Source organism: Nesoenas mayeri, assembly GCF_963082525.1.
Source record: "Nesoenas mayeri genome assembly, chromosome: 5".
NCBI classification, from domain to species: Eukaryota; Metazoa; Chordata; class Aves; order Columbiformes; family Columbidae; genus Nesoenas; species Nesoenas mayeri.
The window spans coordinates 65,284,866-65,308,118 of record NC_137548.1 but is presented as its reverse complement, the minus strand read 5'-3'; the positions used below and the strand labels follow the sequence as shown (position 1 = coordinate 65,308,118).

At 40.4% G+C, this 23,253-nt stretch overlaps 1 protein-coding gene across 4 annotated transcripts in view; it reads left to right on the top strand.

Annotated features, from left to right (window-relative positions):
- The window catches only part of NAV2 (neuron navigator 2), a gene marked incomplete at both ends in the record, with an annotated part of 363,557 nt that overhangs the window by 309,326 nt on the left and 30,978 nt on the right, over nucleotides 1-23,253 (top strand). For all 4 annotated transcript variants that reach the window (XM_080345864.1, XM_080345863.1, XM_080345862.1 and 1 more), the window contains 8 exons: nucleotides 4,791-4,929; nucleotides 9,901-10,192; nucleotides 11,116-11,818; nucleotides 15,703-16,170; nucleotides 17,174-17,239; nucleotides 18,500-18,544; nucleotides 20,692-20,852; nucleotides 22,864-23,052. In XM_080345864.1, coding sequence (XP_080201990.1) covers nucleotides 4,791-4,929; nucleotides 9,901-10,192; nucleotides 11,116-11,818; nucleotides 15,703-16,170; nucleotides 17,174-17,239; nucleotides 18,500-18,544; nucleotides 20,692-20,852; nucleotides 22,864-23,052 — 2,063 coding nt within the window. The remainder of the gene's footprint in view (nucleotides 1-4,790; nucleotides 4,930-9,900; nucleotides 10,193-11,115; nucleotides 11,819-15,702; nucleotides 16,171-17,173; nucleotides 17,240-18,499; nucleotides 18,545-20,691; nucleotides 20,853-22,863; nucleotides 23,053-23,253) is intronic.

The following is a 23,253-nucleotide window of genomic DNA, read 5'->3' as shown; positions in this document are numbered from 1 at the left end:
TAGGGAAAGGAAAGCCCAAACATTTCAGCTTCAGGTTGTGGTTGAGTAGACTTTTGCTGACATCAGAAATTATTAATCGCACCAGCTAAATTACAAAGATGTTATCTTGGCTCTGGGAGCCAAGAACACCTTAATTAGGACTGTTAGATTCCCCATTCTGCTTCCTTGCTTTTCACTTTAACCATCAAGGCGCTGGATCAAGGTAAAAGTGAACTAGTTTGTGTGGAGAGCCTGGGGTTGTTTGAAGAACAATGTGAAATAGAGGTACCTCAATTTGTTATCAGATGCTGTCCTCTTGAGAAACTGCAGTTTTTGCCCACGTGTCCAGTATTGTTGGATATTCCACCAAATATGGTGTGATGGGCTTATTTGGGGCAAAGAGCTTTTAGTGTATTGTGTCATTGACAGCAGTTTAAACAGTATATGTGCTTTAATTGCATTACTTTTTAGCAGGATATGTTCTGTGCTCATAATGTTGCTTGATTGGCATATATCTAATTTACAGAGTTCATTGAATTCTACGCTGGTCTCACTTGCATTAAAACCATGTCTAGTGTTACTCTAAAGGCCAGCATCCATAGTCGTTTATGTAGGTTTAAAAAATCATTTTAAATTTCTTAAGATGTGTTTTCTTGTTCTCTTACCTCCTGTTGTTCTTCTAGCTAGAGACTGACCCCTCCTGCCCTCCCACCCTTACTGAAGTGATTTCTTTAAAATAAAGCTAAATGTGAGATGTCTGGTTTTAGCTGGTAGAGCTTCTTAAGTTGTCAGAAGAGCCACGTGCATCAATATCATCGCTTGTTGTCATCAGAAGTTGTGGGTGACCCATCCCTGGAACAGTTCAAGGCCAGGTTGAACGGGGCTTTGAGCAGCCTGGTCTGGTTGAGGATGTCCCTGCCCATGGCACAGGGTTGGAATGAGACAACTTTCAAGGTCCCTTCCAACCCAAACCATTCTGTGATTCTATGATCAGCTGTGTTGCTTAGCTTCTGGCAGCCAGGACATGAGACATCTGTCTTTGGACCTCAGAATGGGTGATCTCTTTTAGTTTAGTAAACTTGAAAATACAGAGTTTGACTCGTTCATACTTTCCATCAGAACATAAAAGACTTAAAGCCCGGAAAATACTTACAGGGAAGCCACAAGTATCAATGTATTCAGGTGCATGTTTGTACCTTTGTCCTTAGGCACGTGTCCCAGTTCAGAAGGGTGATTAAATATTTCTGTAATGCCTTAGATTGCCCTGGTGCAGTCAACAAGGACTGGTTGATGCCAGTAAAACTATGATTAACATGAGCCACATTCTTTAGATGCTGATGAACTGGGTCCTGTGATAGTCTAAGAATGGCAAATGGTTGGAAATGAGAAGTTTCTGTTCATTCAAGATGGAAATATGAGTCACACGAAATAATAGTATTGTTAGGGATTTGGGTTTTCTGTTGTTTGGGGGTTTGGGGAGGGTTTTTTTTGGCCATTGCCCTATCTCTATAAGAAGTAAATGCAACTGTTAAATATGGAAAATATTGATATTGCTGATATTATTATGATTATGGTTGCATTATAGATGCAGAAATAGAAAGGAAATAATGCTACACAAAACTTGAGAAAATGAGGAGCATATTCTTTATGCAGTTATTTTAATAACAGCTTTGTAACCTTATTTGTAGACTTCTAAAATCTAGGAAATGTAATTGCTTTATATAATAGGTTTTGAAATACAAGTAAATATCAGTTACAGGACCTGGTTTTAAAAACCAAAAATTAGAAGTAGTATAACTCTGAATATTTTGCATTATATTTAATTGTTTACTCTAAAAAAAAAAAGGTGCTTCAAAGAAATCTTTCTTTCCCAAGTTTTCAATTTTTCCATCCTAGGTACTAGGAAAAAAAATAGGTTTTTTTTTTCTCCCCTCCCTTTACATTCCATGGGTTTCTCTTTATGGTCAGCATATCTTTCATTCAGTTACACTGAGGAAGATTTTGGAAAACAGTAAGTAAAACTGTTGTGTCGAATCTGGCCAGGTGGCTTTCTCAGGCTCAATGGGTCTCACGTTGTGTATGCTGTTTTATTTTATTTTACCAGGTACTTCTATTTTGTATTACAGCAGATTCCTTCTAAAAACATCCAGGTGAAGGCAAATCTAGAAAAAAGAAAAAAAAAATGTATATATATATATATATCTTACCTTTAAATTGTAGCATCACCAGCACTGTAGAGTACAGATTTCTTTCTGATCAGGAGAGCTGGAGTGTTTGTGGATTTATCCAATGGTGTTTGGAAAATCTTCTTGCAAAGGCAGGGTCTTGCCAGTAACTGGGATGCTCCAGGACGTCCATCACAACTGCCAGGAGCGGGTTTTTGTAAGTTGAAGGACACCGAATAAAGGGCCAACTTGAGTCTCGGTGAAGGGGAGCCCACAGCAGGGGTCAGCGGCTTGTCCCAGTGCCTGTCCCTGTCTATCCCTGTTCACCCATATTCATCCCTCTTTATCTCTTTTCACCCCTGTCCATCCCCATCCATCCCTGTCCCTTTTCATCTCAGTCCATCCCCATCCATCCCCATCCCTTTACATCCCAGTCCATCCCCATCCATCCCTGTCCCTTTTTACCCCTGTCCATCCTCATCCATCCTGTCCCCGTCCATCCCCATCCATTCCTGTCCCCGTCCATCCCCATCTATCCCCATCCATCCTGTCCCCGTCCATCTCCATCTATTCCTGTCCCTTTTCATCCCTGTCCATCCCCATCCATCCTTGTCCCTTTTCACCCCTGTCCATCCCCATCCATCCTGTCCCCATCCGTCTCCATCCATCCCATCCCTTTTCATCCCTGTCTATCCCCATCCATCCCTGTCCATTTTCACCCCATCCATCCTGTCCCTTTCCATCCCTGTCCATCCATGTCCCTTTTCATCCCTGTCCGTCCCTGTCCATCCCTTTTCATCCCTGTCCATTGCCAGCAGAGCAGCATGGCTGAGCACTCCCAGATTTCCTGAAGGGACAAAATGAATCCATCTCGCTGAAACTGTTGATCCGAGCTTCCCAGCTGGCCTTGTTGGTGGCAATACCGCGAGAACTGGCACAACTCGGGGCGCTGGCAGATTGATGGTGACCGTATCTGGGAACAAAGCAGTAGCGAGGAGCAGCTGGGAGCAATAAAACCCTTTCTGCAGCACGCAGAGGAGCATGTCCCCATGGCCACTGCTCCTCGTGTGGTTCAGTGCTTGTGCTGCTGGTTAAGCTGTGCTCAGTTCCCTGATAGGCCTTACGTAGATAGGGATGAACAAAATATTCCCAAGTAAGCAAAAAGCAATTAAAAATTATGAAAGCATTGTTAAAACCCATATGGGCAGCTGCTTTGTAATGCTTAGAAAAATGAATTGCTTTTCATTTCAAAGTGGCCAAAGGTTATATAGTAAGGCTACTTAGTAAGACAGTGGTGGAGCTATGAAAACTCAAGAAGCCAGATACAGATTGCCTTTCTTTACATAGTTCAATTACAATTTTAAATGCATATATTAAATATCCAGTATATCAAGTTGTGAATGGCTTCCACTCTACAGACAAGAAACTCACTGCAATCTCTTTGTTATAAGTTGGTAAAGCAAAGAGAAGCGCAATAGGGAGGAGAGTCTGGAGCTCCCAAAATCTGAGGCTGTGGTGATAAACAGCTAGAGAGCTGCCAGGAGATGGGCTTTTACTGCTGGCTTTCAAAAACGATCTATGAAATATGTGCTTATTTATTTCCAGCAGTAGTTATCCACCAGTGGACTGAAATACCTTTGCAGAGCTACTTCCAGGACCGTGCTTCAATCCAAGCTTTATTATTCTTGGAGATGGAGCACTTGTAAACCAGTTTATAAATCTCTTCCTTAAGCAGCTTATTTTTACGGGCATTTTTGGAGTGCAGCATCCGGCTTGACTTTTAGATCATTTTGATTCTGTCTGTTCCAACACTCAATTTGCTTCAGGCACGGACATTTTTTGTGGGTGCGTTCTGTATCCTAAACTTCCAGTTAGATTTTCTCATTCACTAGAAAATGTTGAAGCTGTCACATGGTGGAAGATGGTGGTCCTGAGTATTAAGCTGCTAATAGATCTCCTTGAAAAGGATGTGTTGTGTGGCTCGGCAGGGTTATGCGCCATTTGTACAACTAAACTTTCCAATAGAGAATCACAGAATGGTTGGGGTTGGAAGGGACCTCTGGAGATCATCCAGTCCAAACCATCTGCTACAGCAGGTTCACCAGAGCAGATCACACAGGAAGGTGTCCAGGCGGGTTTGAATGTCTCAGAGAAGGAGACTCCACAACCTCTCTGGGCAGCCTGTTCCAGGGCTCTGGCACCCTCAGAGTAAAGAAGTTTCTTCTCATATTCAGATGGAACCTCCTGTGCTTCAGTCTGTACCCGTTGTCCCTCATCCTGTCATTGGGCACCACTGAAAAGGGTCTGGTCCCATCCTCGTGACACCCACCCTTGAGATATTTATCAGCATCGATGAGGTGCCCTCTCAGCTTCTCTTCTCCAGGCTGAACAGCCCCAGGTCTCTTAGTCTTTCTTCATAAGAAAGATGCTCCAGACCTCTCATCATTGCTGTATGACAATCATATAGTCAATGATCTGTATGAATTTAGACTTGGAAGTGCAATGAAGGTAGGTTCAGAAAATGAGCGTACAATTTTAATTTGGCAATCGCAGGTAGCATAAGGCTCGTAGAAATAATAATTCTCCTTTTGAATGATGTATTGTCTTTTGACCCTTGTTTTCTACCTTTGTTGTTTTTTTCTCCAGCTGGGATGACAGCAGCTCTGTCAGCAGTGGGATCAGTGACACCATAGATAATCTCAGTACCGATGACATTAACACCAGCTCCTCTATCAGCTCCTACGCCAACACACCTGCCTCCTCCCGCAAAAACATAGATGCACAGGTAAGATTTCTAGTTTAAACAAGTAACATTGATATTTATTCTTTTCTCTGTGCAATAGGTATAATTAAGTTGGATGAACTTGAGCCACACCACCTTCACTACAGATGGTGTCAGTGAAAGGGCAATGTCAAGCAATAGTAACCACCTTATCATATGCGGAATTTATTCATATTTCCTTTGTGCATGGAATTCGTTCTGCCTTGCTGGCGGCACTGCTGTACAGAAAACATGATCAGTAGATGGGATTTCTTTTTTAGCTCTAAAAAAAGTATTATGTTTTTTCTTGAATAATAGAATTCAATTAAGTCAACATGAAGGTGCGAAGATTATTTACACTTCCATCAGAAATATAAGCATGCTAGGCAAATTAAATACATTTTTTTAAACTTCCAGAGCTGTGTGTTACTGTAGACTTTGTATTTTTGGCAGCATTTCCTAGGAGGGCAAATTTTATGCCCACAAGCAGCCTACATGTATGTTTTGTTCTCAGACATCACACAGCCAAAGAGGGTATAACAAGTGAAGGTATCGAGCAGTTTTACACTTATCAATTAAGCTGCATAGTACAGAGATTTGCAGTAATAGAAACTGGTTTTGTGGGGTTTTTTTTCCCTCCAAATGTATAGAATTTGATTTGGAAAAATGGGGGAATAAGAAGCCAAGCCTTGTTCTTTTAACACCCGCCTGCTCGAGGAACTCAGGTGTTGTGTGAAAGGGATGTCGCTGTGACCTTCTCCCATGTTTCTTTCCTCTCTTTTTCATGACCGGACCCTAAATCTGGTTTTAACATCAGGTTTAATGTAGACGTGTGGTTGCTGTGAAGTGTAACTCTGCCTACAGGACTGTGGTGCAAGCATATATTACTCTTTGTTCCCTTGCCACGAAGCGCATATTTGAGCCTACATTAAAGATTTCCAGTTAGCCTCTGGTTGTGTATCAGCGATTGCATGTGTGCTCGAAACTGCTAATACAAGTCCCATACAAGTTGAGAGGAGTTAAGATCTATGAACTGTGTTTTTCGGTATGTAACAGAGTAACGTAGACAACTAGAAGTACTTTTTGACAATTGTTCCTGTCTCAACATTGTAATACTATTGAAGGAAAAGAGAAAAAAGAAGAAGGGAGACGTGACTAAACATTAACCAAGGAAAAAAAAATAGAAACTCATTTGACTTCTGTCTTCTGATGGATCAGATTCTTGGAAACACCTCTGAGAGATCGAAATCTGTGTTGACGAACTCCTCTTCCTCCTCCACAATGCTTACAGCATCCAAGAGGGTGCAGACATACACCAGAAGAAAAGCAGCTGAAGGTTGTGCAGACAGCAGAGCAGTCGCTACAAGTTGCGTTTGCAGATTTTTTAGTGTCCGTGACCTGCTTCTCTCCTCATTTTTCATGACTGACAGTATTTATTCTAGCTATTACTGTTATCTGCAAATTATCCATAAAATACTTTGTTTTAATTTGAATGGAATATCCTAATCTTCTCAACCAAGGGAGTGAAAATAACTTGGAGTGATGGAACCAAGCATAGCTTGCAGGGTTGATTTTTTTGCTGCCCAAAGTAGACCTCACAGCTCATGAAACAGTGACTAATATATATCCATATATATAGATATTTTTTTTTTTTCTATGTTACCTGGAGGTATTGTATGAAGGCCTGTGCCCAGGTTTGCATTCCCCCGTGTGGTGAACCACAAAGGACTGGCAGACATCTGCAGAGGGATGTGGACTTTTCTTCTCAGGGTATCCACTGCTTTGGTTCTCCTTAATAGTAGCACTTAACTTTTAAGCTGCTGTGATTCTACCACGTCTTTTTGAGGTGGTAGAGAAGCTGGATTTCAGCTAATTAAAGAGGGAGCTTGAAGCTAATACATGTGCAACTGGGAGTCCAAATAATACAGCAACATCAAAGGGAGAGAGCCCTGACATGTCAGTGTCTGCTGATAAAATCAGTAACTTATGCAGAATCATCTCTGCAAAGGAAGAAGACATGGTAGGAAAAAGGTCTCTGCTAAGAAATAGATTGTTCAGAGCTGCTGGGTACCCCATACTCCAGAAGCGGTAGTTTCTCTGTCTTTGAGAAGCAGGACTTAAAGATACTGTATTAACTCCATAAGCATTCATTGTTGTAGCCCCTTTTTGTAACAAAGCTGTGAGGATGTTTGCAAGTTGGTTCTGAACAGGTCGGTGATTAGAACCAGAATTTGCCTTACCACGTTCCCGTGTCTTGCTCTGATTGTGCCAAGTGCCGAACCACAAAAGCCCTACTGCTTTTGGGGCCCTTGTATTTCTCTCTGATATCTCGCAGATTTAGATAAGTTACCTTTTAATAGAGCTGCCTTTGAAGTCATGTCATGCACATATTTTTAAGGAGAAATTTAAGACCTGGTGGGCATTTGAAAATAACTTATTTAACTGAAATAAGATGGAAGAGATCAAGTAATAATCTTGTTCACATAGTGCTAAAAAGATCTGAAGATGGAAGGGAAAAGACATAGTTCCTCTCAATAGATAGCAGCAGCATCTTTAAGCTGTTGCATCAAGATGACTTTTCAGTTTAATTGGAGCAAGGACGCGTTTCGTCTGCTCACAGCTGCATGAATAGATTTCCAAAACTGGAGGAATAAATTGTGAAATCGTGGTGGTTACTGCTACTCCCAGCTCAGCGGGACAGCAGATGTGCTCGCCACGTCTTGCCATGACCTCCAGCAAACAGCATTTCCACTTTCACCCACTCCAGGCCTTTCGGGCAGGTGGGGTTTCAGCTGCAATCCCGAAGTTTCACCCTGTTTTGGTTTTGATTCCTTAGTCATGTTTCTGTGCCGTTCTCAGTGTTTACCGTTAAACAGAAACGTCTCTGGCCGGAGGGCTCCAAGGGTGGATGTTGCAGCATTTCAAAGCCTACAGAAAAACTTTGGCCGTGAGTGTAGCGGTGGAATGAAATGGAAGAGAGCAAAGGTAGAGGACTTCTTGTAGTGCTGTTCTCTCTTTTGAGACTGCGCTATTCTTACACATGTGAAGGCAGGGAACGTAAAAGGTACAGGAATATTTCGTAGTCAACCAAAACTAGAATAAGCCCTTTATTAGCAAATTGATGTATTTCTTGAACACTAACAGTGTAAATAAGCAATTCCAGATGAGATACTTGAAGCACAGTACCAATGAGAGCATGTGAGGGATGATGATATGGTTTTGTTCATTGATTATTTGTTACTTCTTGCCTGTCCTTTTTTCCAAGGTCTGTAAATTTACATGAAATGATGATTTTAAAGAAACACAGGACACAAAGACAGTAGCGCTGTGAATTTATTACACACCTACCAAGGGTCGTAAATAGAAAGGGAACCATCCCCAAACCTTGTGCTGAGTTGCTCTCTTTGAATGGAGAAGCAGGGAAACAACATTTGCGTAGCACGAGGAAAGTACAAGAAAACAATATCTAAATCTGTAATTCAGTAAACGCTTCATAGTATAATGGCTCGATATGCAGACAAATAACCCAGGCCCTAACTATTTCACGTGACTGAAGGAAGATCATTATGATGTGTGGTGTCAGCTTTCACATGCTCATTGCTTAGACTCGTTTTTCAGGCTTAAAAAGAAAACAAAAAAAAAAGTAATTACAGTAAAAAGCAGAGGAAATTAAACCACAACTCCCATAGATGCTTTAATATTAATGGTGTGATCTGGCAAGCAAATAAAAGTCATAAACTTGAAACGTACTTTAGGAACTTACAAATAAAATAAAGCATTTTTGATGAAAGGGTGGTAAACGATCGTGCATCCTTTCCTTTCTTCTGCTGTGCTTTTCTGGTTATCCAAAGGGAGTAAAAGGTTGTGCGCCTTAATGCTTTGGGGCATTTAAAATAATTAACTCTTAAGTGGTATCACCATTCAACTGCTGCACAGGTACTGAGTACATTCATCTTCTAGTGAGGCTGCAAGGAAGAGGTGGCACCCAACATCTTGCCAAAATTCACCAGCTTTTCCTTGGGAGCTTCATAATGCACTGTTAAATGGGCAGACCTTTTCATGATACTGTGATGGTTGGAGAACACCTCAACAATGATTGGTATTGCAAAATTTGCCCAAATTAATCAGCAGCATTTGACAGGAGTAGAATTCTGCAAGAGTAATCATCAACAATAGAAACCATAATGTATTGGAAATATATTACATATATAGTGTAATAGATTTAATTCAAGCATCTCTGAGAATTTTGAAAAGACTTGCTAATGAGAAAATTCTATATTTTGTGTTGATTTTTGCAAAATTATCCATAAAAGACTGTCAGCACAATCATTCTGTACAAGGAATAGGGAAAAACCGTTTGTAGGTGTTGAGTATAAATTAAAAACAAATGTAATTTATGTATTTAAGTCAAACCTGAGTATCATTAGAAAGGTGGTGGAGATTTATTTTTCTTCAGTTCTTGGGTGTCCTCCTAATACGTTAGATTAGAATGAACAGCATTCTACATCTTCAAATCTGTTCAAAAAGCTGCTTCGTTATGCTCTGGAGATCAGATTGCCAGACAAGAGATAGCAAAGCAGCAAGAACAAAGGAAAGCTGGCTGCACAGGTTTGAAACGTTCCTTTGGCATTACAGTAAAAGGGTTCGTCAGAAATTCGAGATGGAGGATTATAAATGTCATGGAGCTGAATATGTCCTTTATAAATCAAGTGCTTTTTTTTCCACCTTTTTTTTTGCTTTTTTTCATTCTAAGGGGCATAAGGGGCACGACTGTTCTGGTTTTTGTATTTCTTTTCCCCTAGCGTAGTTTTAAGAAATGTCATTGCTGGGGTTCATTTCTTGCTGCGACATTTCTTTCTCAAAGGCATATTATGTTTGTTGGTACTCAGAGGTGACTGCTGAGTTTATTAATCATTTTGACGGTTCTCATTTGTGAAGCTTGTTAAAAGAAAGGCTCGCTCTGAAGGTTATATTACAATTGCTTATCTGTCCTAGACTGATGCAGAGAAGCATTCCCAGGTCGAGCGGAATTCCTTGTGGTCCGGTGATGAAGTCAAGAAATCAGACGGAGGATCCGATAGCGGCATAAAAATGGAGCCAGGATCTAAATGGAGGCGGAATCCCTCTGATGTGTCGGATGAATCTGATAAGAGCACTTCTGGTAGGAAGAACACTGTTATTTCGCAGACGGGCTCCTGGCGACGGGGCATGTCAGCTCAGGTTGGCATCACCACACCAAGGACTAAACCTTCAACCACCTCAGGCACATTAAAGACACCTGGAACAGGTGAGAAAAGGTGTAAAGATGTAAACAAGCCAAAAAGTGTGTTCAGTATGAAAACAGTTTAAATACTTTCCAGAGGCAGAACCTGAACTTCAGGTAATCCTGTCTTTATTTTTAGGTGTTGTTTTAGGCTATGCAGCACCTCGTATGTCTGCATTTCTACTTCTGTTCATTTGAAAATGCATATTTTGGATTAGTACACCATGAAAGGTGTTTTCCTGACAACTCTGGTCTTAAGCCAAGCTATTTATTTGACACAATCTTGCCATATGAAAAATAAATAATATAACTTCAGCTTTTGAAGTCATGGTTAACTTTAAGAATATAAAGTACGTGTGGTTTAGGAGATTTCCCCCCACCCCCAATACTAAACCAGCATGTTAATTTATACTAAACACTCTTAAGTTCTGGATTTTTTTATAAATGTATTTAGCAATTTTAGCACTTGCAGATGTGTGAATGAAAATTGCCTTGATTTTGCATAACCAAGTAATATAAGTTAATATCTCTCCTCTTATCTGGTTGTGTACACAATTGTACATGAAAAAGTGGAAGTTGGGTGCTTTCTTGAGCAATGCCTTTTAGGAAAATTGTACTAATGGTCTAACACAACTTTTGTCTAACGATAAAAAAGGATCAATATGTGGCAGCTACAGAGGGAAACATGTTTTTTTTCCTATCTGTCATAATTACATAAGACTGTTCTGCTTTTCATATTCTCGAGGGCAAACACCACATACTTTCTCTGGCAAGTCTGCATGTGTAAGTCACTAGAGTGGCATGTAAGTCCAGTGCAGACTAGTTCATAACTTCTAACCACACTCCGGTGGCTAACACGCTTTTGCTTTTCATGCTGCTTTGAGTTTCATCATTTGCTTGATGTTTTCAAGTCATTAAATATTAGAATTCTTTTTCTATTTTTGTAGGGAAAACTGATGACGCCAAGGTATCAGAAAAGGGTAGACTATCTCCTAAAGCTGGACATGTTAAACGTTCCCCATCAGATGCAGGACGCAGCAGTGGTGATGAATCCAAAAAGCTTCCCACAAGTAACTCTAGAACAACTGCTGCTAATGCTAATACATTTGGATTTAAGAAACAGAGCGGGTCAGCCGTAGGCATGACTATAATCACTGCCAGTGGGGCAACTATCACCAGTAGATCGGCTACCCTGGGAAAAATCCCAAAGTCATCTGGACTCATGGGTAGGACCACTGGTCGGAAGACTAGTGTTGATGGCTCACAGAACCAGGATGATGGCTACTTAGCACTTAGCGCCCGAACTAATCTTCAGTACCGTAGTTTACCCCGTCCCAGTAAATCCAGTAGCAGAAGTGGAGCTGGGAATAGATCTAGCACAAGTAGCATAGACTCCAACGTAAGCAGCAAGTCAGCTGGGTTGCCTGTCCCTAAAATGAGAGAGCCTGCCAAGGTAATCCTTGGGAGCTCTCTGCCAGGATTAGTCAACCAGACTGATAAAGAGAAAGGGATTTCGTCTGACAACGAAAGCGTGGCCTCATGTAATTCTGTTAAAGTGAACCCTGCATCACAGACTGCTGCTAGCGGAGCCCCAAGTACCCACCAGCAAGGAGCCAAGTACCCCGATGTGGCCTCTCCCACTTTGCGCAGGTAGGCAATAAATCCGTTGATCGTGCGATGATGTTAGTCGGAGCTGAATGACCAGGACTCTTCAAGCCAGGCCTGGCTGTGTTTTGTGGAGCACTTACTATCTAGTGTCCTACATCAAGGTCTTTGTATTTACATTTAATTTCGCATGAACAGGTTGGCCAGTGTTGTAAATGCTCAGTACGTCACGTGGCAGCAGTAAAAATTTAACATTTGGAAGAAAATAACGGTCTGGCAGAAAGTTTGGCAATTGTAATATGAGTCTCTTTGTTACAAAAATCATACCCAAAGGCCTTATCCGTGCAGATATCACAGGAATAAAAGTTTTCTTACCTGAAGGTTACTAGAGAATTCTTGCACTAATGTATGTGTATCAAACCTGGAAATACTCCCAGTGATGGATTAAACTGACAACAGGAGGGTTATTGCAGATTTTCATTATGACGGATGCATAATTTGACTTACCACACTTAGACTGACGTGCCAAACCCAAACTGATCTTTTAGTTGTGTGGATTAGACCCATGTCTTCTGAGACTCATAACATCAAGTTGTTTGACTGTGTAGAAAAACCCTAAGTAAACTTACTGTCCAAACTGGGTTGAATTTTCTTATTTTAATATATTTTCTTTAAACAAATATCTTACCTGTCTTCTGTTTCTCCACCACTGCTCCACACATGCTTTTAACAATATTGAGTTGGTCAGGAGCTGATTTGTTGATGCAGTGTGCATCAAAGCCTTGATATTGGTGACAAGTTTCGTTAGTATTATTTTTCAATTTAATTTGACATTGAGTAGCTTGTCTGTTTCAAGTTTCAGTGTTTTGCATCTCATTTTGTCTTGACGCCCATAATGCCCATACAATTATGCTACATCATCCTGCTTCCAGTGATGTGAGAAAGCCACATTCCATCTGAGGCTCCAGCGCAAGCATAATGGCTGTGACGGCAGCTTAGGCTAAAGCTGTAAAAAACTGTAAATTGTTTAATTTTTTAGATGGGTGGTTTTATTTGAAGAACCTATGTGAGGATAATTCAAGACACTCCCTGTATATTATTCCTGTTTATCATTCGATAAGCCATTTCCTTTGGAACATTTAATTTTCATCAATGGTTACTTAATAAGAAAAACTCCATTAGACCGTTCATTTTAATAGTGTAGCCCATGAGAAATGTAAATTTTCAGTGTTGCAAGCCTCAGGCACATTAATCTTGAAATTTGATTGGAATTTTTTTGGTTACTATAAGCCACACTGCAAGCCATGTTAATTGAAGCACTACATTAGAAATACATGACACTTCAAAGAGAAGGCACTGAGGCTCCATTTCACTGTTTCCCTTATTTGACATACAGTTTCACTGTTGAATTTTCACTAGATTGTCTAAATAGTCAAGTATTGAAATGCATCAGAGTTGAATTTGGCCTCATCTGCTTATTTCTAGAATGAAAATTAAGAAGATTTTTCAGCTTAATTTTTATAGTAAATTGAAATGAGTTGCATATGTTTCTTGCATATTTCCTCTTGGCCCTGTAATTGTTTAATATTATACAATAAATTAGAACCCGTACCATTGTAATGATACAGATTTAACTGCAAGTCTGCAAACTTACGTAATTTCTATGCTGCCATAAACAGTGAAATCCTATAATTCTGCCATGAGGCCCATCTCTGTCTGTTTTTTTCTCAGTATTCCCTTTAGCTCTGGTATTACGGTATCTGCCATGTCCCTTAAGCGAAACCATTGTTTTATCTTTATACATTTTTTTTATTAAATTGGGTCTTCATGCTTTGCAGTGAATAATATGCTGCTTTTTGGTTAAAGAGAGATGTGCATGACCCAAGAAACAGCTCAGATATGTCAACAATAGGAGCAAAAAGATGTCCTTCCTTGGAGGGGATGTCCTTCCTTGGAGGGGATGTGTTTCCAGAGTTAATCTCTGGATTAATGCGACTGTCTTGCTGGGTTGGACTGAAAGGAACACTCTCCAGACTGCGTCCTCTCCTGAAGGTGCTTGTTATGACATTGTGGTTCCACCAGACGTTGCCTTTGGCAGCAACATGTTTCTGTTCGTGCCACAGCACAGCAGCCTTTCAGTTGTATTAGAGGTGCTGTGAAACAGCTTGGGGAAGACTGCGTAGCTTTTAAAATGGTTGCGTGGGCGGTTGGGTTGTTTTAAAACTATAGGATCCTATCTTTAAGATGACAGTTCCCCTGGTACAGCTGAAGAGGTGCTGTGCAAGGGCATAGGAACAGGAATACCCTAAGGTGGTATTGCTGCTGAAGGCCTTGTATCATTGGAGTACGATTTGACATTTTTCTTCATACTCACTCTAATAGCATCTATTATAAATAAAGCCTAGACTCTACGTGTCTCTAAATCCAAACAGGAATGGATTTTCTCATTCAGACTGACTTGTCTAAGTCAGCGTCTCCTCATCAGTGAGGTGTGGTGTCCAGGTGAACCGTATTTGCCAGATCTGTGCTGGTTTGTGAATGTCAACACCAGGTGCTGAGAGGAACATGGCACAGAGGATTACTGGATTATGAGATAGGTGTAGATGAGCATCTCAGCCTGATCCAGAGGAGTCATCCAGGTGCTTTGTGGCAAGTATGCAACAGCAGCCACCCAGCTGAAACCTGTTCAGGCATCTTGCACAGGTACCCTGGAGCTGCAGGCAGCACCTGGGCATCACTGCACTCATTGCACGTGTGGGTGCCCAGATGTATTACACAACCTGTGCTTCTGGGAGGTGTTGGGCAAAGCGACTTGGTGTGCATGTGTTGTACAGACAACCTGGATGTAATCAAAAGCAGAGGAAGTTCTGCTTGGTGCATAGCCACTCAAAAGTCTTCAGGAGCTCTTGTATAGAAGTGCTGTAGTCCTCTATTCTGAGGACTATAATCTGATAGACACCCGCTTTGAAAGATTTCATCCCCAATATGCCACACTTTTGATAAGAAAAAAGCAAATCCATATCGTTATCTGTGAGGAACACTGAAGTTCCAAAGGCGGTGACAGGAGCTAAGTGGCAGAAACAGAAGCAACACCTTGGGGTGGATGTTTGAAGCAAGAGTCAAAAGCTACGTTTCCTCCATAATTTTGAGGATCAGTTTTAGAATGACTGGTAGTCTGGTTATAAGCATATTTACTCCTAAGACACTTGTGCGCTTTGGAGAACTTTTTCCGTCAGCTGTTAATGAGGGAATCGAAGTGTCCTCTTCATTGGTGGTGCAGTTGGAGAAGCTGCAGTCATCTCCTCCAACCACACTGTTGTGTCCTCTCTTTTGCATTAGTTCTGCCACTCAGTCTTTTACTGAGCCAGTTCCAGATGCCAAACCAGGTAAAATTTCATTCTACACTCCAAGAAAATAGTTTTCAGCCAGCTTAGCTCCTGAAATGAGACAAACCTACATTTGATGCCAGTAAATACTTTCTTCCTGTTACATCCCAGCAAAAGCTGGTTCTGTGCAGATCATTCAGTGATTTGCACTGAATTTACCTGGACAACTAGCTTTCAATCTCTAATACTCCACACCTTAGATTAATCAGTGCAGTATTTCTCTGATACCCTTTTTCCTTAAGGAGCAGAAGACGATATGGCTGTATTTTAGTTCTTTGAAGCTGTATTTTAGCTTTGTGAAAGTAGTGTTTGATAATTCAGAGAAGACACACCTAAGACAGATTTGAAGCTATCATAATTGTCTCTGGGCTTAATTGAAGGCGGAGTGAACACAAGGAAATTCATAATTTTATAGTTATGTCCAGTCTAGCATCATTTACTTGATGTTGGTTTTCTGAAGCTAAGAAAATGTATGTTCTAGATAAAAAGTATCATTGCATTTAATATTCCATCTTATGTATTTTTCACGTTGTCTTTTTACAGACTTTTCGGTGGCAAGCCTAATAAACAAGTTCCCATCACAACAGCTGAAAATATGAAAAACTCGGTAGTCATCTCCAATCCTCACGCCACTATGAACCAGCAGGGTAACCTGGATTCACCATCTGGCAGCGGGATGCTGAGCAGCGGGGGCAGCAGCCCTCTGTATAGTAAAAACCCCGATATGAACCAGTCTCCGCTAGCTTCTAGTCCCAGTTCAGCGCATTCGGCTCCTTCCAACAGTTTAACGTGGGGCACCAACGCCAGCAGCTCTTCTGCTGTCAGCAAGGATGGCATTGGGTATCAGTCCGTCAGCAGCCTTCACACCAGCTGCGAGTCCATCGATATCTCTCTGAGCAGTGGAGGCGGGCTGAGCCACAACTCCTCCACTGGCTTGATTCCAGCCTCTAAAGATGATTCTCTGACTCCCTTTGTCCGAACCAACAGCGTTAAGACTACGTTGTCTGAAAGGTTAGTAGGTTTTTCTCTCGTTTCCATTAGGCTTTATGTATCTCAAACGTGAATGAAGTCCTGGCAGCAGTAGCCGACGCTGCAGATACAAATCAAGTTGTGCTTCTTGCAAGATAATACAGAATGGTGTTACTAGAACATACAAAGAAGCTGTTCCAGGCAAGGAGCCAAATTCAGAGCAAGACAGTGGGTTTGGGCGAGGCTTTTAATTTGCTGTGGTAGCCAACATGACAACGTTTCTTGCTACCATAGTATACCTAATATTTGAATTTTATATGTTATCCTTCCAAAGATCTCCTGTTAGTTGATCTGATGGTGACATTCAAAAAAACCCTCTATCATTAATATAATTTTGATTTGAGAAACCAACTGTTTCTCATTAAACTTCTTGTTTATAACATTTGACAAGCTTTTAAACTGAGTGTCGTGCTGAAAAGAGACGTCCTGGTCTCCCTGCTCACTCGATCCCTCCTTGGCCTCTTCCTGCTGCCCTGTCCCGTCTCCAGTTGCTCCCCATAGTGTTTTGGGACAGGCATTCATGTGGATGCTTAGGGTACCCAACTGGGAGATGGATCCAACTGCAAAATGATCACCTGAATTGTATTTTGGACTGATCAGTTCCCCAGTTCCGTACACAATGAGATCCATCAGTGTCTGTGTGGACAGAGCAGGAGTTGGGAACAGATGAAGCAGGGAGGAGGGAACAGGATGGATTTTTCAGCATCAGAACTGCATTAACAGCACCTTGAGCTAACATTGGGATAAACCAGACAATGACCTGCAGTAGTACCCTTGCAAGCCTAGGAAATCAGCTTTATCCTGATGTGTAATGCTGCAGTCATGTCGCAAAATTTCTGGAGTTGCATCTCAATGGAGAGAATTACCACTGAATATAATGTTTGGGTTTCTGTTTGTGTTTTATTATAACTCCTTTCTGTTCTCTCCTCTTTTCATTCTAATATTCCTTCTCTTGTTTTCTGTCTTGTTGGACTGATTCTTCTAGCCCTCTTTCTTCCCCCGCCGCTAGCCCCAAATTCTGCCGCAATACTTTGCCCAGGAGGCAGGACAGGTAATGCTGTCTCAGGACAGGAGTGCGCACAAGGCTGTAGGTTTTGTTGCCCATCTCAGTGAAGCAAATTGTTTTGTGACAGACTGTGCTCAGTTGAGTCCTCTGCTGTGTTCATCGTTCAGGTGTGAACTGACACTAAGACATGCCAGTGAGAGTCCCCTCAAACACCCCATCGATCTGCCAAAATCAATCTGGAGAACGGCACACGGCAGAGTTGGCATGTTTTTGGTGTTGCTCTTACTTGGAACATCGTTTGGTTTGAAGGGGTATTTTTTTTTCACCCCTCGTTTCTTTGCCAAAGGGCAATTTGAAAATCTTGGCTTGTTTTTTTTTTTTGCTACCAATCTAAACTCTCACTTGCATTTCAGCATCCCTCTGGCATGCTGCTTTTCCCACTGCCTTCCAGGCCTGTCCTTTTTGTCGTGAAGTCCCCGTGTCATTCAGTGTCGTCCGTCTTATATTGCAGTTTGGCTTGTGAGTGTCTTTTGGGGACTTGGGTACAGCTGTCTTTGTAAAAGTGAATGCAAAAGTTGGGAAAAGATGACCCAAATCTAAACATTCTAGCTCACTTTTCCTCACTGCCGTAATTTTAGTCACTGCCATGCCGTAATTTAGTTACATGGATTGTCATTAAATTGATTCATTTAAGCACATGGGTATTTTCTTCAAAATCAAATTAACAGACTCTGTTCAGTTACAAGTTCATCAGTTGTAAAAACATAGGCTTAAATATTTGGGGTTTGGATGGCTAATACATTCATTTTACTTTGCTAATGGAATTTAAGCTAAGATTTGAAAATTTAAACAGTCGAGACCCAATACTTTTAATGCTACACATTGCAGCTGCATAACAGTAATTAGCTGCGTTCCAAAAATGGTGTCTGCTGAAAGAAATGATGGGAAAGTGGTTTACACTTGAAGATTCTCATCAGTTTTCACAAACAGTCTGCCTCGTGCCTGCTGAAAAGCATATTTTTAAGCATCTACTTGACATTTAAAGATTCATTTTTTGTTCATTGTGGGTAGGAGAAATAGCAAAACCATATTGTGAACAGATGTGAGATTCATTAGCATGGTACCAGATGCATGTTGGTGCAAATCCACACCTGGGTAAGGAGGTTTCTGCATGTTTCTGTAGGAAGGTCCCAACACCTTTTCCTCCAAAAAGGTGATGCAGATGGTTGTACGTCCTTCTTCGTCCTGATCTTATTCTTCCCTTTTGTTCTTCTCTGAAGTTCTTTTCTTTTAACTTTTCTGCAGCGACCCACATCTTGATAGGAACACTTTGCCTAAGAAGGGACTCAGGTATTGGTGTTTCCACACGGTTTAATGGCTTTTGTTGTGGCTTTGGAGTTTGCTTTGTGTTTCTGTTGTGGCTGATGGTGATGGTCGCAGTTTGCAAGAGGTGGCAACAATATTGTTCTTTTCTTTCTTTTCTTTAATCCTCAAGATGGCCATTGACCGCTGTGCTTTTTTTCATCCAGTGGCTTCTCCGCTTGAGCAAGAACTGTGGCTTTTGCTGGCTGAATTGCTGAAAGCATCTCCTAAAACATCAGTGGGCTTGACATGAAAACAATAATTTTGCAGCTTGTATGGCTAGTACATGCAATGACTTGAGATCTTTTTTCACCCTGGGAAGCTTGCTGTTGATATACAAATAGAAAGGATTTTCAGTATAAACCTTTTAGGATGAGATTGGACGTACTAATTTAAAAAGATATTTGCATCATAATATGTAAATATATAGGGCCCGTGGAGATAACTTTTTCTCTTCTAGAAAAGAGGAAAAATAATCCCGAAACAAACTTTTGTCTATTGTCTTCTCATACATTTTGTATATCTCTAAGGTTGTCATTTTTATAACATCAAAAAAATGCACCAAAAAAGATTTTTCCGTTGATACATGCAGTTCTAGCAAGATAATCAACATGAGGTCTGTTAATTAAATGCTTAATGTGTTACAGAATTTACAAAAGGTATCTTAGGCAATTTAAAAAATAGCATCTTAGGAATTGCTTGAAGCAGCTTGCAGGATCACTGAGTTGGTGCCTTGAAATTGCAGCTGCAGGTTATTCTGTGCTCCACACGCTGTTCTTCACAGCAGCTTTATCCCGTGAAGCCAAGTGCTAAAAGCCTTTCTTAAAATGGTATTCTGTTTAAAATGTTTCTGTGGTTATCAAGTGTGTCTCTAATGAATAAAGACTCTCTTTTAAGACTGAAATATTTGAATGCTGAAGAGGTAGGTATTAATGCTGCAGGAAAAAATCCTTATTGTGTTAAAATGACTGTTCAAAGCCCCTTGTTAAACTGATACATGTACAAAGTTTAAGAGATGCAGATAGTCAGGGACTGTTGCTTAAGTGTTGAGGCATAAGCAGAGGAATGAATGCATTTTTTGAAAGTAGTTTGAGTTTTTTCACTACTATTGTAGTGTTCACAGTGATTTAAAATAGTCTTAGTAAGTGATATCTTACATTAGGGTATTGAGTTGGAGGGAATCTAATGAATTAAATAGATAATATCACCTAATAATAGGCTCCAAGTGTTTAGTTTTTGGAAGGAGGACCAGTAAGTCATAAATATTTCTCAGAAGCAGATAGCATAGTGTAAGACTATAAAATCCATCAGCAGACAAGTGTTTCCATGATGCTCTTTCTGTTGATACCTGCGCCCTATCACGTATTTCACATAACACCTGTGATAACATTACCTGTTTTTCAGTCATATAGAGAAGCTGATTTAAAACTTTGCTTAAGCTGAAGCCAGCGGGTGTTTTGCCATTGATATTGGCATAGACAATGTTTCCACTATTTTCTTTGCCTTCAGAAAAGGCTGAACACAGTCTCCTTTATGATGGTTTAAGGCTATTAGTTTTGAACTAAATGGGATACACCTCCACAGGCCTTTAGGTGAACATCTCTGGAATAGGAGTTATTTGGTCACAACTTGTTGAAAAATCTGATAATGAATTTGTTGGCTTGAATTTGGTTATAATATGACAAAGAGCCAGTTAAGCTTAGTAATGCACCAAAATAGTAAAACAGTGATAGAATTTTGGCGTAACCTAAGGAAAGGATTTCCAAATTGTGGCTTTATTTTGAAATCATGCATGTGTAATGCATGCCATATTTTGTGCTAGAGTACACAACTTCTATCTATAGCTGTTCTCTAGTAATTTGGTTACTACTGAAGCTGTAGCAAAGGGGTTTGTGGGATTTTTTTCCCAAACAGAGGTAGTATGAATTAGAGCTTAGAACAGCTTGGAGCAGCTCCTTCATTCAGAATTGTAATGGGTTTATATAATTTTAATCTTTACATTTCATATGAGAGTTCTTCCATCTTTCCCTCTCTCCCCCCCCAAGTCTTGTGACATTTCATGGTTGGGTTGTTTGGGTTTTTTAATTTTAAATAAATGACAAAGTTCATTTTGCAAAAATGGTATGTTTTTGCAGGTATACTCCATCCTCACAACTCCGTAATCAAGAAGATGCCAAAGAATGGCTACGCTCCCATTCAGCAGGAGGACTTCAGGACACTGCTGGCAATTCTCCATTTTCATCTGGATCCAGCATAACATCACCCTCTGGAACTAGATTTAACTTCTCACAGCTTGGTGAATAATTATCTGTTTGAATAACCATAGCAATACATCACATGTCTTGAGAGTAGCATATGACACAATCTCATTTCCTTTCAGCAGGTCCGAGTCCCACATTCAACCTCAGGAAGCACTTTCATTGAAATGAGTGTGACTGATTAGCGTTATTATCTCATATGCCCAAAGGTGGCATACTTGCAATAACTCTTTGAAAATACTTCTCTAGGAGTAATCAGAGGCCTCAGTATAAATAGTGAGCTATGCAGCAGAGCTATTAATATCACACATTGGTGTATTTAAAGGACTTAAGATGTTGCCTACGTGCTTAGTAAAGAATCCAAGTTAGTTAAAATCCAAGCATATTAATTGGTATATTTGCCAGCCCTCATCAGCTCAAGTTCTGTATTTTTCAGGTGGTTTGTTGGAAAATGGTGTGAAGCTCAGTCTGAAATAATATATACAACTAAGTCAGATAAAATGCCATTGCTTCACTTAATTACACTGCTAAAAGTAAACACTTTTTAAATGAAGGAAACAATGAAAGTTGCTTGACAGGATCCATAAAGCATCGCAGATTTTAGTTGACCACATCTGCAGTTGAAATAACCTAATTTAAAGTGCTGGTAGTGCTTATCTCTGGTGTGCTGATTAAATATTACTTAGTTGCCTTTGCAATTTGTTTAGGTATGTAAATCAATCCTGACAGTATATATTGTCTTTAAGTCAAGTGACATTTGGAAAGTACTATGTCAAACAGGTGTTTTCTGCTTCTTTTTGACTTACAGAATCCCCGCCATCTTTTTTAGAACAATAAAGAAATAATGTACGGAATAATTAGGCCCATAGTTAGGAATTTCTGGTGTGAATTTGTGGCAGTCACTTATTTCTAGTGCAGTTTAGAGTTGCAGCAGTGACATTTTAGAGCCTTTCTCTGAGTGAGCTGAAGAGAAACAATTAAACAGCTTTAAGTAAACCGACACTTAACAAAATTTCAGCTGAATATATAGACAGTGTAATTACATTGCCAACAGCTAACAAACTGTCATGAAAGTATCTTAATGGTCCAAAGTCCTAGGTCCAGAAAGTTAACTCTTTATGGAGAATATTGAAGATTATTTACTTTAATAAGCTTAAAATGCTGTGCAGCCTACAGGCAATTAACAAAAGAAAAATATATTCTGGGTTCTTAAGAAAAGATCTTGGAGATGTTGGAGTCAAGATAGGTCACTGAGTTGAATAGAAGATGTTGATATGAAAGTTGAGCACCTTTAAACTGAATTATTGTGTCTTCTACAATCGCCTGTATCAGTTGATGGTTTGTATAGAAACAGGTAATGACAGCGCAGCAAGAGGAACCTGCTAGCTGAACAGCGGTTCTGTTCTTTCTTTTCCCACAAATAAGTAGTTCTTAATACATAACAGGTATAATTTTAGCACAAAAGTCCCTTAAAAAAATGTGAAACTAGAGTAGACGTGCTCTAAACACTGGCTGGGAGAATATTGGCTTTTGAGGGCAAATTGGTGGTTTATAATTCTTAGGACCTAACAGTGGAAATAAACAATTAGGAAACTAAAGCTCTTAAAATTTGTGACTTAAATGCATAGAAAAATGTCATTTTCTGAGAACTCGAAAGCTTTGGAGGAGATAGTTCTGAAGGCGTGTTCTATATAGACTAAGTAGTAGTTTAAATTCCTTCAGATGTTTTAGTCCTTTTTGAGGAAGGACTGTTCCAAATTAGATGAGGGTTAATTAGTTCATGCCTACAAGGTGTTAATTGAGTTGACTGAGCTTGTCTGCAGAAGCATAGACATATCATCCAGTGTTTAAAATTACATTATTTACTTGGGTTTTCTTACTCACTAGTTTGATTTGCATGCCTCTTATTTGAATTCACTGAATTTAGAAAAATAATGAAGCCTGGAGAGGATGACATCAAAAATTTGTGTCTTTTGGCAGTTGCACAAAAATTAGGCGTGAAAATTTGCGGTCGAGCAAATAAATTGGTGTTTATTCTTCTCTTTATAGCAAGCCCAACCACTGCAGCCCAGATGAGCCTGTCAAATCCAACCATGCTCCGGACCCACAGCCTTTCCAACGCAGATGGTCCTTATGACCCCTACAGTGACACGCGCTTCAGGAACAGCTCCATGTCCCTGGACGAGAAGAGCAGAACGATGAGCCGGTCCGGCTCCTTCCGCGATGGCTTTGAAGAAGGTCAGTGAACTATGCAGTGGTGCTGGAAACATTTGGAAGACGGCGTTCTTACATAAATCAAGTATGAATTTGGTGCTTTTCAGTTCAGCGTAGGGGTCGTTTCAGAGCAAAGTTCTCTTTGTGTGGAGCTCTCAGTGTTAAATAGAGCTTCAGTCCTGATCATCATTGTTCTGATGATGTTCATTCAGTGATCCCTCTGAC